The sequence below is a fragment of the Pleurodeles waltl genome, chromosome 1_2, assembly GCF_031143425.1.
Source record: "Pleurodeles waltl isolate 20211129_DDA chromosome 1_2, aPleWal1.hap1.20221129, whole genome shotgun sequence".
In the NCBI taxonomy this organism is placed as follows: domain Eukaryota; kingdom Metazoa; phylum Chordata; class Amphibia; order Caudata; family Salamandridae; genus Pleurodeles; species Pleurodeles waltl.
In genome coordinates this window covers 43,531,881-43,546,715 of record NC_090437.1, presented here as the reverse complement: position 1 = coordinate 43,546,715, position 14,835 = coordinate 43,531,881, and the positions used below count along the sequence as shown (strand labels likewise).

Here is a 14,835-nt window from a genome sequence, read left to right as displayed (position 1 = left end):
TAAAGCCCTCCATGACTTGAGATCCTCCCTGGAAGGCAAAATAGAAGAACTCAAAGTGGACCTACTGTTGATGCATCATGATCTCTGAAAGATGACCGAGGGGGTCACCGAGGCTAAGGGATGGATATCAGAAATAGAGGACTCCATTCAAGGCCTGCAGGCTGAGGTCATGGGCCTACAGAAAATGCTGCACCAACTTGAGGACAGAGTGGAGGGTGCTGATGGATGCTTCTGCCGAAGGAAAAAAATAAAAAATAATCTGGATTGTGGGAATTCTGCAATGGTCAGAGTGAACGTCCCCTACACAGTTTGTTGCTCAATGACTGAAAGTTTGAGTCACTAAGGATGATGTTCCCCATACTTCGTTGTGAAAGATCTCAAACTTCATTATTCCCTAGACACTTTCCCGGTGGCCTGCCATGTCCTACTGTCATCCGACTACTCAACTTTGTAACAGAGATATTGTCCTCTGGACCACTAGGGAACAAGAGGCTCTGGTGTGCAATTTTGCTTGAGTCCTATATTTCTAGGACTATACGCTCAAAGTCCAACAGCAAAGGCACACATTCATAGCATCAAACGAAAGTTCAGGGTGATAGAAATACAGTACATGCTGTTATTCCCTGCATGTCTAATAGTAATCTTTAATGATAAAACCCTCTTCTTCAATACACTGCTGGCTGCTTGGGTGTGGATGAAGGACTGGTCAAATTTCCTCTACAAGTCATCTTGACCACCGGGGGCTGGAGTAGAGGCGACCATAGTGGAGGCTGGAGTTCTCTTCCATGTGGGCCAGCCAAGCTAGGAGAAGTCATCAGTCCTCTCTTAGACCTCAAGACAGTGTGAAGCACATCTTAGCCTGCAAACATCACTTGCAAAGATTTACAACGCTCCAGCTGTTGAAAAGAGGAGGAACAATGGATATCGCTTCTATGCAGAGCCACAGGGCCCTGTAGAGGGAAGAGTAACATTCAGCTATTGAGGTCCACTTGACCCCAGTCTATTATGTTACTTTCTGTTGGTTTGCAAGTTTGGGACTGTATGATGGGGAGAGCCTCGTTACATAGGAATGGATTTGGGGTTAAGCAGACACTTCTGGTTTGCGAAGTAGTTGGAAAGGGATGGGAGGATGTTCTCTCTGTTTTGATTGTTTTTTGTTTTTTTGTTTTTAACAACTGCCAAACGCATGCACATCAAGTTGCGAGCAGAAATACACCAATAGATACACATTCTCTAGGTCCATAACTTGTGCCATTACTCTCAGACATGGCCCACAGTAAGGACATACCACTCCTGGGCCATACACACATCCTTTCATAATGTTAGTGTTCTTCTGATTGGGGTTAATAGAGACGCAGTGTTGTGAGTGGGCAAACGCTTAGCAGCAGATATCCTCCTTCTTTAAGAGATGAATCACGTATGAAACGGGTGCACCTTTCTGGTCTCTATGGGCTTCTCCCAGCCAATTCCATGTAGTGTTTCCTAGAGGATCCAGGGGCCTGGCAGTTTAAATTCCCAATTCTTTCCCCAGAAGGTCTTGGGTATGGCACAACAGATGGGGTAGATATGTGGAGGCTTCAAGGTGCCTATTCGATCGGCCCATGTCTCTGATCAATGTATATGCCCACCACCACTCATGATGGACTTCCTTCTAGTTCTAGGAGCACTGGTAGCCCAGGATTACCTACGTCTGCCATTTGCTCAGACCCAGTGGGTGGTGGGGCACACATTCATGCTAGAGGAATGTCAGACCACTCACCAGTTGAGCTGCAGCTGCGCATAGACCTGGAAGGGGCGTGGAGGGCGGGGGGAGGGCAAGGTGCATGGTGCCTGCAGGGCAAGGAGTTGAGGGCACACATATCAGATGCTCTTATGCATTACTTGATGTTAACCACAGGCTCTGTGCCACTCCAGTGATGCATTGAGAGGATGCAAAGCCTCCCTCTTGGAGGGATATCATCACTCTTATAGAGGGTTGGCGTAAATGGAGATATCAGGAGGTGACACTCTTAAAAAGCATGTATCCAAGAACTAGAAAGAGAAGTGGTGATGTCCCTCTGCCACAGCTCTCAGAGATTCAGTGTGCACACAAATGGTCCCAGGCGGAGCTGTATCTACAAGTTAGGAGACATATCCAATAAGACCCTACACTTGCTTTGCACTAACACCAGGCACCAAGAAACAATCATTTACACACTTGCTTTGCATTAATACCACACGCCAAGAAACAATCACTTACGATTTAGATACAGATGGAAACAAGAGAAACGGAGATGCTAATATAGCTAACTGCTTTGCATCCTGTTATGCCAGCCTGTACTTACCTAAGGACATGCCAGACATGGCAGAGCTTCAATAGTTTGTGGAGGTTTTACTGACCTGACCTCTGTCATAGGACAACAGAGACTACCTTGAGGATGACATGACTGGGAGGAACTGGCAGAGGCCCTGGGACAGATACAGACTGGCATGGTGCCCGATCCCAACAGATCCCCAGTGGAATACGTCAAAGCCTACAAGACCTAATTCCTCAAACCTCTGGCCTTTGTGGAGGTCCAGAAAACTAGACAATACCCTCCAGGACTCAGACTGGCGGGGATAGTGGTTCTTCCTGAACCGGAGGCCCCCCTGATAACTGTGCCTCATGTAGCCCCATTTCACTAATAAACCTTGAGGTAAAAATATGGACTAAGACACTGGCCGCACATCTCTTGAGGGTCATTTGCTCTATGGTACACTCAGATCAATCTGGCTCCCTCTGCGGGCTTCCAGTCACACTATACAGTACGTGTTCAATGTGCTGTTCCAGGCAGGGAATATGCTCAGCACCTATGCACTCCTGTCAGTAGACTTCCCTAAGGCCTTTGACTGGGTTACCTGAGAATATTTATTTCTCCTTTTGTCCAAATAAAATTTTGATCCTAAGTCCATAGGACGGGTTTGACTGCTATATCCTGACCTTGCGGTGCATGTACAAGTAGGTACCACTCTCTCGAATCCCATCCCAGTGTGTAGGGGCATGAGGCAAGGATGCCCCCCTGTCACCTTTATTATTTGCCATCGCAATCAGACTTTTGGAGGCGTGGATAAAGGTGGATGCTCTGATCCAGGGGCTGAAGTGGGCACTGGACATAGCTGTAAGAATTACTCATATGTGAACAGTTTCCTCTTTGTCCTGCATGACCCACTGGAGTCTGGTCCCAGGGTCCTATGGATACTTCAGATCTTTGACAGTTTCTCAGGGCTCACGATCACCAAAGCCAAATCTTCAACATACCCCATAAAATGCCTGATATCAGCACAAGAATGAGCTTTCAACAAGCAGGTCCTCCCAGATAGATGGTTTTAAATATCTAGCAGTCTATATGACAAACAATCCGCAGAGAGCATTCAACAGAAACAGACCTTGTTAGACCACCTTACGTGCAATCTACAATTCTGATGACCCTCCCATTGTCTATCTTGGGTAGGTCCTTGATCTCAAGGTAGTAGTCCTACCACACCTATTATATCAACTTCAAAACTACCCATTCCGCCATCTGCTCTCTTTCTTTAACAGTCTATTTGTGATGTTGCATGGTTTTCTAAGGAACTATCAAAATCCTTCTAATTGCTCTGGGCAACTGCTTACATTGATTCTATAAGGGCTGCATACACACGCCAGATCTCCTGTAATATTATAGAGCATGTCACCTAATCACCATCAACAAATGGTGGTTTGCCTCCCCGGGAGACCGAACATTCACATCAGAAAGGTGAGCGATGAAAGACTCCTCATTGTTAAAGCTGCCATATGGGCGGCTGCCCTGGAACTTCTCCCTCTGGCCACACAAGTGGTGCTCCAGGTCTGGAACAATACAAATATATCTCTTGGGTGTAGGGGTGTTGACCGAAGAGACTCTCCTCTGGCTGAGAGAGAACTGAGACAGGTGGCAGCAACATTAAATCCTGGGACATCATAGGCATCATTAAGTTGGGTGATGTCGCATCTGGAGTGATAATGAAGTCTTACTCAGATCTCCAAACATAATTTGACCTGCATTGCTTCCAATTCTACAGATACTTGTAGCTATGACATGCTCTCACACCATGAGGAATTCCCTAGAGGAATTACCTGAATTGAGCCGTGTGGAGACCAAGGTAGTAATTGATGAGCTGAACTCACGTGAGATATCAAACATATACCCCTCACTGATAAACATCTTGGATAACATGTTTGATCGTCTAAGAGAGCCATGGTCCAGAGATTTGGGTCCATTGACAGACAACCGCTGGAAGGGAGGACGGGCCTCCTCCCAAGAGGCAGTCATCAGCTCCTAGTTCAGATTCATCCAACTGAAATATTTGCATAGATTATACTTTGCATGGGAAAGACTGTGGAAAATGGGGAGGATAGATACACCAGCTTGCTTGAGATGCAGGGTGTCAAAGAGGTGACTGGCTGCAGAATGTATAGACATGCAATCTATTAGTGCCTTACTAGGAGGGAGTGCTTAAGTGCTTGAGACAGGTACTGGGGTGGAGAATCCCCTGAGAACACAATTTAGCCCTACTACATGCAAGAGTTGACACACACACACACACTGTACCAGATATCGAGCAGCACTGCCATGATTAGGATTGGTGGTGGCGAAGAAAAAGGTTTATCCACTATCACTAGAAGGCTGGAAGAGAGGCCTGGACCGATGCAGGAGTTTGGAGATTCTTGTTTATGCAGCTAGGGACTGCCCACAGAAACATTACAAAATATGGTACACATGGTGCCAGTACATGGGAACCTTTTTGGTCCTGAGTGAGACTCCATTTCAAACCCTAGATGAAGTCAGAACTTAAGGGAGCTAGACACCTGTTTGGGAGGGGTCCAGAGGATAGAGAGACTGAGGGGTTGATATTTTTGTTGCAAACAACTATCCTTCCATATGACCATTGTTGTGCTATCATGTTCAAAATTCTGTTTAAGCATTGGTGCATTGATGACTCTCGTATCTGCAATATCTATACAATCCACTTCATTTGGAATCCCAAATTTTCCTGGACTTTGATGCACTAAGCTTTAATTAGCAATTTCGAGTAAGGCCATTCAGCCTCACCTCTCTACTGAAAGCCTGCACAAAGGTACGTGCACCTTTGGTAGGTATATTACAAACGTAGTGCACACAGATAGTTCCAAACCTAGACGATTGGTTTCTCCTCTCTAAGGCGCACAAGGATCTCCAGTAGGTGACTCAAGTACTCAAGTTACACAGATTCCTTTTCAACTGAAAAGTTGCATCTCTCCTTTTCACTGCATTTCTAGTACATTGGGACACTTTTTTGTGCAGATGTAGAAACGTTTTCGTTCTCCAGGACAGAAAACAAAGTTAACATCTTGTCTGTCGGATGTGTTACAAAAATCAGAGGTGACAGTCAGAGACTGGTTGAGTGTGAACGGGGATATGGCGGCTGCTCATACTCCTAACTCTGGTGGTTATAACTCTTCAGATTTGTCAAGATCTTCAGTGGTGGTAGGTGGAAGAGAATCTGAACAGAGGAGTCTCCTTAGCCCCCGCACCCAATCCCGATTCGAAAAGCGGACACAAGCTGCAAAGGTAGGGGTGTAACTCTGGTAGAAATCAGTTCAGGCTCGCTGATTTCTGAGAGACAGTCAGAAGTCCTCTGACTGTAAGGAGCTGGCAGACATTTTTCTAACTTTAGTCCACTTTTCTTCTTTTAATCAAGGGTCAGGCAGTGTGAATGGACAGTCAGCTGGCCAGGGCCTATATGCGTTGGCAAGTGGACACTCAAGTTCAACACCTTGCGGTTCTGGGGCAAATCATTTTTTCTATGGGTAGAATGCAACATTCTCTGTCTGATATCAGTATATCTGCTGCGAAGGGCAAGAATGTTCTTGTGGACAACTTGAGCCAACTATTTCCATCTTCATTGTCTGAGTTTGTGCCCCAATCTGTTGCAAAAGATATGTCTGTGGGTCACTCCACATTGGCTGGACCCATGTGTGTTACGGGAACATTTCCTTTTTTTAAAATTTTACCTCTGTAGTTTGATCTTCAGGAGCATTGGGGTGGGGTGGTGGGGTGGGCATCGGATGGTGTAGCCATCTGTTGGCCAAAGGTTCCTTGGTGTGCATTTCCCTCATCTCTGATTTCCAAGGTTCTCAGATTCCAGGGTAATCATGTTCATATGCTCATGGTAGTTCCATAAACACACCCATGGTTTCCAGTCTTATCCCACTTGGCATGTCAATGTCCTTGGTTATTATATCACTATTGCACAGTCTTCTACCAGAGGAGTCAATGATTGGGGGTTTGGAGCTTGAGAGGTTGACATGAGGTATATTCTGGAAATGCGTCCCATTATATCCAACAATCGAGGTGTCCAAACACTTTGAATATGTACTCCAGGCACTGGCAGAATTTTGAATCCTGGAATCACTCTACGGTGCTCCACGCTGCTGCTTGCGAACCAGTTAGGATTCTATATTTTCTTAGGGATAGATTTTGCTTGGATCAATGGTGTTTACTGGGAAAAGTCTGTGGGCTACTATAAGGGCCTTTAGACAGCAGAGGTTTTCCCCATCCAGGAGGTGATTTCCTGTTCCTGAAGAGTTTGTTCTGAAACAGCCTCTGTCCATCCCCCAGTTCCTTCTTGGGGCTTTCCTATGGTTTTGAAAAGACTGCAAGAATGAAATACATTTACTTGATTTAATTTTGAACTGGTAGCGCATGCGGCCACACTCTGGCGTAATTATTGTATTATTCCTCAGCTTACTATTTTGATATTGTTTTCCAGTGGTCACTTAAGAACGATAGTAAAATATTGCCAGAAGTTGAAGAAACATCAAATTTAATATATATTTAAGCCCTGAAGAAGTCCTTGGGAAAGGACAAAACGCGTTAGGAAAACCTAATAAAGAGAAGATATTCTTGTGATGATACGGACTACGTGGACTTAATTGTTCTACTCTAAGTGGTGCACGTTCAAAATGTCTATTACAATAAGCGGTGCTACCCTGGAAGAGTCAGTGCAGGGGTTCTCTACTAGATGAATATTCAATTCATTCTTTTAAGAGTGAATTATTAAAAGACATATGTAATTTCTAATGTAGCCAGTTCATCCTCTCTTCAAACCTTCAATGCACATAATCAATTACAAGTTGGGGGAGGTTTGTCTTCAGGTTTTAATTTTCTTCTGTTGAGCATTATATCTATGTGAGTTATATGTCTTATTAGCATTGGGAACTGGGTTTTGCAGTGGTTGATGCTAATTGTTTTGTCTTTTCTTAAGTTTTGTCACAGTTTGTCACAGGTGAAAGCTAAGGTAATTGCTCGCTTGGTAAGGACTAGGGCAAAGAAGGTGGGGGAGGAAGTAATGACTTGGTAACTTCCTGGTAATCATCATTACTCTGAGTCCTGGTCTTCCTCTTCTCAGTCTCAATTACCCACCTAGTCCCTCTACCACTTGCAGTGTCCACACTGCCTCAAGAAAATGTGATATTGACTGTAAGCTACTCAGAAGGAGGGTGGGGAATAGACCCATTACCACAGAGTAACAATTTGATTCTATGAAGGTTTGTATTGTTGTGTATATATAAACCTTATTCTCAGGATGAGGCAGATCTTGGATCGAAGGATTACTGTGAGGGACACAGGATTCAACGTAATGAAGATTACTGGTAAGTAACCGGTTGATTAGCTTGCATACAATAAGGGGGAGAGTTAATTTTAGGTAAAATTCCTACTTCTATCTTGCATACATGCTCTGCCTGTGAAAATTGAATCGACCTTTTCTGGCAAGATCATGGATACATTTGTGTAGGTAAATAATTTAGAAGGCAGCATACTTTATATAAAATTAAGACCCACAATGCACAGTTTGATTTTAATTAAAGACTGTTTATGCATATATTGATTCTGTCTTATGGAATTAGTGTTTGTTCAAGTGCTCAATACTTGACTTCCAGTGATTTAAAATCTTCTAATTCATAGTTTGTTATAATATGTCGTTTTTTAGGTCATCAGTGAAACAAACATTTAGCCTTCTCTTCTTTGGTCTTTTTGGACTTCCTAACCCATCATGGATCTACAGCTAGTTGGGGTTTTCTTCAGTGTACTATTTGATCCAATGACTTGCAAGTCCTGTGCTCGGACGCTATGTGCTGAGACCTTTGGTGCATAACCCAAGTGTTTTCACAGATAACCAACAAATGATCCAAACCAAATTAATGAAAACCAGAAAGGGATACAATTGCAAAAATTGCCATGTGAAAAAATACACATCATGCCATATATCCAAAAATAATAAGAATAATCCTGTTCTCAATCCAGTCTTCAAACTTTTTTTTTTTAAAGTAATAATTCACAAAAGAGGCCAGAAAAGTCTTTAGGTGGGGGGAATCAACGCATGTGTGTAGCCATGTGATCTTAATTTGTAAACGTATCTAGGGCTCCTGGTTCTAAACACAGTGCATACCATACCTGTGGTCCCCTAATGTGTATGTACACATTACTTCACCCAGTATATTAAAATGTTAGAAATGATGATTGAAGTCAAGTTTGATGTATTTGCCGCCTTCGCAAATTTTTTATAGAAGTATACTCCATGAACATTTTACTTGTGCAACTACTTCATGTTCTAATTATGCTACCACATTCTATGCATGATAAATATAGTTAGTGCTATCAGTCCATAAAGCTTTGTATGTCACTTGTGTTGTTGTGGCACTTTGACTTTGTGACTTGGAATGCCATATGCTGCCACCAACATACTGTATCTGCTAATTGTGTAGGTTCACCATTGTTAAAAAAAGATTATCAACTATTTCATGTTGACGAGGAAAAAATACAAACGTTTTACAATCACATTTCAGTCGCTGTGCAAATTAACATCACGGTGGCTAGCATATATATTACTTTCATGTTAAATGTGCATGCAGTAGGTGTGTCTAGAAGTACTCAGTTTCACCGGACTTTCGTTTACATAACATGGAAGTAAAAGGGTATTCACAAGGATGTGCATCGGTTAATTCCATAGCTGTCTTAAATGCTGGATCCTATAAGATGCCTTCCTAAATTGAATATTATTTATCTATGAGATGGACCCATTATGTATCATCTCCAAGTTGTCAGATAGTTGGGGTATTTTCCTATGTTAAATTTATATTGCTTTGTCTTGAAACAGCCTTGTGAAAGTCTTGCAATGACCCATCTGCCTCCTGTGGGAAGTTGATTAGGAATAACAGTTTATTCTTTAGATGTTTTGCAGCATTTGTGAAACATCCTACTTCCAGTTTTTCTGATCCTATTTTTAATGTTTCAAACTGTTTTTTGGGACTGGAGATCAGATCCCCCTCTCCTCTGAAATGTATGTCTCTGACATTTGTGAATCTGCTATGCAGACCCTCAGTGCTTCACTATTGCTCCTCTCCTCCTCTTCCTCAATAGGTTCTGCAGCCTGCTGTTTGACCTCCGCTGGAAAATTTATAAAACTTAAATTCCTGTTACGTTGGAGAGTGCCACATAGCAGTTGACAACTGTATACAATCCAAACCCTTAAAGTTAAATACGTTGGCAAACGAGATATATTTATATGGCAAATGGTCCTTCCTCAACCATCTTTCCACAAGAAATAGGCTACCACCAATCAACTAGTGGTGATCAATTAATCCCTTGTACCACAAGAAAACCATTATGAGGCCTAAGTTTAAATTTCCATACCTAGGTTTCCTTTGAGAACTTCAAGCCATTTTGACTTGCATTTCACCAGCCTTTAAATACTTACACTGGTGAGATGTATCATTTTTAAAGCAATATGCACCATATATCGAGCAATCCACTGTCCTAGACCACTCTTTCTTCAACACGTGGGCCTATAGCCCAGACAAGATCACTTTGTTCTAGGTTGACCAATCCCCTTTAAAGTAAAAGATGAGAATTGTCTGACGCTTCTTCCCTGGTCAGAAGACCATGTTTTGGAACTGGATTCCTGCACAAATTAGAATTTACAGTGGCCTATAATGTCAGAGCACTAAAACCTTGTGTCTTTCATTTTCATAATTGTAGGTAACCGTAAGCACAGCTATGTCTATTCACACACTGAGTTAACGAATTATCATGGTCTCTGATGCTACCAGTCTGCACTTTATTGCATTATGTGTGGAGCATATTTCCAATCTTCACACACCTCATCCAACACCTTCATGTTGGCCAATCTGCTGCCCATACCCTTTCAAACATGTGTCTGAAAATGAGCAAGGAGTGCATTTTCATGGATTTGAAGTGCTATATAAATTCTACAATAAAATGCATTACAATTAAGGAAACATTTAGCTTACAGGGTCCAGCGCCCAAAGAACAAACAAACAAATGGATCAGAGCACTTGTCTACTATTTTTTTGGGGAAAACATTGTGAAAATCAATGGAATTTGTTATGATGCTTCCTATGTGATAGTCATTTGTCCACTGAGAACTGGACTGAGAACACAAAAAACCTAGCCTAAACATTTGATTCATTCAGTTGCCACATGAGATACTTTGCAGCCTTGTAGTATATGTCTGTTTAGCTCTTGTATTCTTGGCATCAGAGTTATTTTTGTGATAATTTTAGCTAACCTTGCACTGATATTTTGTTTCATCTTTTAATTTTCAGAATTTCTTTGGCCCAGAGTTTGTGAAAATGACAAGTGAGCCGTACATAGCCCTGGACCTGCCAGCATCAATTCTGGTAGGTGTTTACATAAAAATAAAAGTATGTCATTGTATCTCACTACGACTGCACTACTTAACAATTTACTATCCTTGGTGCATTTTGTGTTTTATAAATGGCAGACCAAAAAGATGAAGAGTGAAGATATTCGACGCAAGGTGAATATAATTCTTCTCAGTGGACAAAGGCTGGAACTGACTTGTGACACCAAAACCACATGCAAAGATGTTTTTGATATGGTTGTTGCCCATATTGGTTTGGTGGAGCACTACTTATTTGCTTTGGCATGCTTAAAAGGTAAGTACACTATTCCATTTTAGGTTTAAACTTCGAATAAATGCTAAAACCCCAGCCAAAAGGGAAATAGACATCCTCAGTGTAAACATGTAAACCCGGATACATACCTGTACAGCTAAAAACTAAAATGCCATTCAAAGAAAAGAAAGTGAGAGAGCATGAGTCTATTTTTATTTCTTTATGACGGGGCCAGCACAATGCAACTTTATTTTACAAGGTAGCAGCAAGAAAGGCTGGTCTAAGGGTCCTCTCCTTGATTTTGATGTCTAGGATAGTGGATCTTAAAATGCCGCCCAATGTTTCCGCACCTGTATAGAAAATGAGATATTATTAGGAGAGCAATAAAGTGTACATAATCTGTGTAATGAAATGAAATGCTTTAAAATGTGCTGTAAATGGGAAGGAATATGAAATTTAAGGCTAAAAATTAAGTTGTTATCCCTGGTTTGATTTCCTAGAGCATTGCAAGTACATCAAACAGAATAAAGTATCAACAATGAGCTTTTTTAATTGAAGCACCAACAATACCACAGCATGCAATTAAAGCAAAAAAGACAAAATAATATAAGAGTTCAGCATGTCATTTTGCCTTTTGGAGCTTAAAAAACAAATTTAGAAAAGCATCAACTTTCCCATTGAATATTTTTTCTATATTTGTTTGTGAATTAAATAAAATATATTCTCATTTGTGCGTTTCTTTAATGTATATTTGTTTCTCTTTTTTGTGTGTATTGTCTTGAAGTTCAAATAGTAGAATTTGCTTTTGGCCCGGCCCTGGCTTCCAGTAATGGCTTAGTAGGAGTCCCCAGATTCCAGAAATTATTCAGTTGGGGTCCTCAGAAGTCAAAAGGTTAAGAACCGCTGGCTCAGGGGGTTTCTTCCTCTTGTATCAGCTTTTGTGTGCTTGAATTAAAGGTGCTGTCTTTAACAGAATGTTTTAGTTCTGATCAATGTATTTTCTCATACAACGCAGGAAATCTGGGAATACTACAATTGTATTTGATCTTTTACCATTGTATAATTCAATGACTGATTGGTGAAAATACTCTCTCAGAATTGGTAAAAACCCATTGATACATCAGCCCCTTTTTCTAACAAGTCTGTATTGATAACTCACCACTTTGCAAAAGCCAAACGCTTCAAACATTTAATACAAGGTGTACTGAGAAGTACCTGTGGAAAGAGAACTGCCACCCACGCGCACATGTTTGTAGTGCTAAAATTATGACACAAGATTTCCCACATACCAACAAAATTCATAGATGCAAGGTGTACCATTATTATGTGTAATTACCTCAGCTATCCTGGCTTTTTTATCTAACTGCACTGGGATTTTTGAGCCAGTAGTTACAATGAAAAACAGTGGCAAGCGTGCTTAAAGCATGACATTTCGGGTGTGTTAGAATGTAGGGCTACAAATTAATTGGGTCTAATTCAGCATTTTAAGGGTTTCATAGGGCACTATGCTGTTGGTAGGGTTGACCACCTCTGCTATGGCTATCCTAATTAATGAGTAGGTGAATGACCCCCAGCTATGTTCAGGAATTTGGTTATTAAAATATTTGAGTATAGCACTCTTACTTTTTTTTTAACCCATTAATAGTCTTGGAAACCAGACAGAGTGAGTGAGAGGTAATGTGATGTAAGAGAGGGTAATGCTTGCGAGTGTGAGTGCAATACACAGACATTTTATGATTAAAAGAATTGAACATAAGTCCATTGGACACACTGGCAGTGAGAAGGCATAACATACGCTGCACTAGACATCCCTTAACTTAAGTATGTGATTTACATTGCTGTAAAAAGCAACATGTTGTGCAAACACTGGAAAACCACAGGTTCAATGGCATTTGTAGCTGTAGATATGTATGCTTTACATAAGACCGCCATCTAGGGTTGGGCTCGGAGTGTTACAAGTTGCTGGTCTTCAAAGAATATTTTCGAGTCACGAGATCGAGTGACTCCTCCTCTCGGTGACACTGCCCATGGTCATTGAGTCCTTTGTTAGATTGTTTTCTCTCCCTCCAGATTCGGACGTGTTTCCTCTCACTCAGACAGATCTTGGTTCGGTACCTTCTGAACTTTATTCTACCTTTCTATTTACGTCAGTATAGTTTTCGATTGCGTATTCTATACTTTTGCTAGTCGATCCGATTTCTATCGCTTGGGTCGACTGAACGCCAATAGGGGCGTCCACACCCTTCTTGGGCCTACTTTGACAAATTGTAGTTGAAGAATGTTAGGCTGATAGAACAACTCTGTTTCGGTTCTTTCCTCGATTTCACTCTAAGTTTCCCTACACCGACCAGCATTTGGTTTGTAATCTGTGCCTCTCTCCGGAACACAGAGAAGAAACCTCCAATACTTGTAGTTTGTTTTGATCAAAGAAGACTCTCCGGGACCAAAAAGCGCAGAGATTAGAGATGGCGTCCAAGTTAACCGACGACACACCCAACATCTTCAGACAAGAGCACACGCAGGAAGAAGTAGGACAACGGGCAGCCTTCTCCATTAGAGACTCTGGCTCGGATCGAAACTCGGATGTTGACAGCCAGTCCATACCACCGGCTCAGTACGTGAGTACATCAGGCACATCACACCAACCAAAGACAATTAAAAAGACTCCTGCATTGGTCATCGGTCCTCCACTGCCCTCAGGCCATGGTCGGAGCTGAAAACTACATTTGGATGACCAACCTTCGGGTTCGATACCGAAAATACAGAAGGCCATAATTCATTCAGCACTGACCATACAGACAGCTACATCTGTTTCGGTATCAAGGAAAAAATCTGACATTTCCACCTCGATGCCAAAAAAATGAACACCTGTTACGGAGCCAACATTTTTGTTTCGGGTCAAGCATTCAGTGTCGGAATCGAAAACGGACAGCAGTAAACATTCTGCAGTTACTGAGGAGTCATCTGACATAGAACCCGTACTGGAAGTCATGGATGCTAAACAGCACAAACTTCACATCAAAAAGGGGACCAATAAGGATCATAGTCTCTCCTCCTGTGACAATTAAGAGAACGTACATTTCAAGTGACGTTAGACGCTGGGCCTCCTTCTATGAAAGTCCCTAAGAAAAAAGGAGACGGAAAAAGCTACCGAACAACCTCAGTCTTCACCACCACATTCTCCTTTCCTTCCTTCTACCCTTCTACCCCACCACCCCCACTCTCACCTCTATATTCTACACAATTCTGTCTACAAACATTAACATCATCACCTCCTAGAGACGACTTAAGTGATGTTCAACGGGATGTAGATCCATGGGATCTATATGATCCTGATCCCATTCTCTCTAATGACCTGAGTTCTATACTCAGCAAGGCCAACTCCCCCTGAAGATGCCACTGCTTATAATCAAGTGAAGGCTAGAGCAGCTGCGCATCACAACGTACAGTTATATACAGATCCCGTTGGAGAACCTTTTGTTTAATACTTTGACAACTATACACAAGGAGTACCAATGTCTCGCTATGCTTCCAGCCATGCTTAGACATGCCGCACCCTCTGATCCAGTTTTCGTTAAAACACAGTTACCACCTGACTCCATAGTTGTAAGTGAGGTAAGAAAACATGCCAATAGTCAGTCTACATGCGATGCTCCTCCTTCAGACAAAGGAAGTAAGAAATTAGACGCGGCAGGCAAAAGAGTGGCTGCCCAGGCTGAGAATCACTTGAGGATTGCACATTCTCAGGCAGTCCTTGCGAGGTACGATAGAGCCCACTGGAATGAAATGGACAAGCTATTTCAATATCTTCCACAGGAACATCAGAGGAGAGGGCAACAAATAGCAGCAGAGGGACAGGGTATTCTATTTCGACCAAT

General features: G+C 42.1%; 1 protein-coding gene across 9 annotated transcripts in view; it reads left to right on the top strand.

The window, feature by feature from the left end:
* Nucleotides 1-14,835, top strand: part of PTPN13 (protein tyrosine phosphatase non-receptor type 13) — a 1,045,801-nt gene that overhangs the window by 442,344 nt on the left and 588,622 nt on the right. For all 9 annotated transcript variants that reach the window (XM_069236135.1, XM_069236143.1, XM_069236122.1 and 6 more), the window contains exons 11-12: nt 10,646-10,720; nt 10,825-10,999. In XM_069236135.1, coding sequence (XP_069092236.1) covers nt 10,646-10,720; nt 10,825-10,999 — 250 coding nt within the window. The remainder of the gene's footprint in view (nt 1-10,645; nt 10,721-10,824; nt 11,000-14,835) is intronic.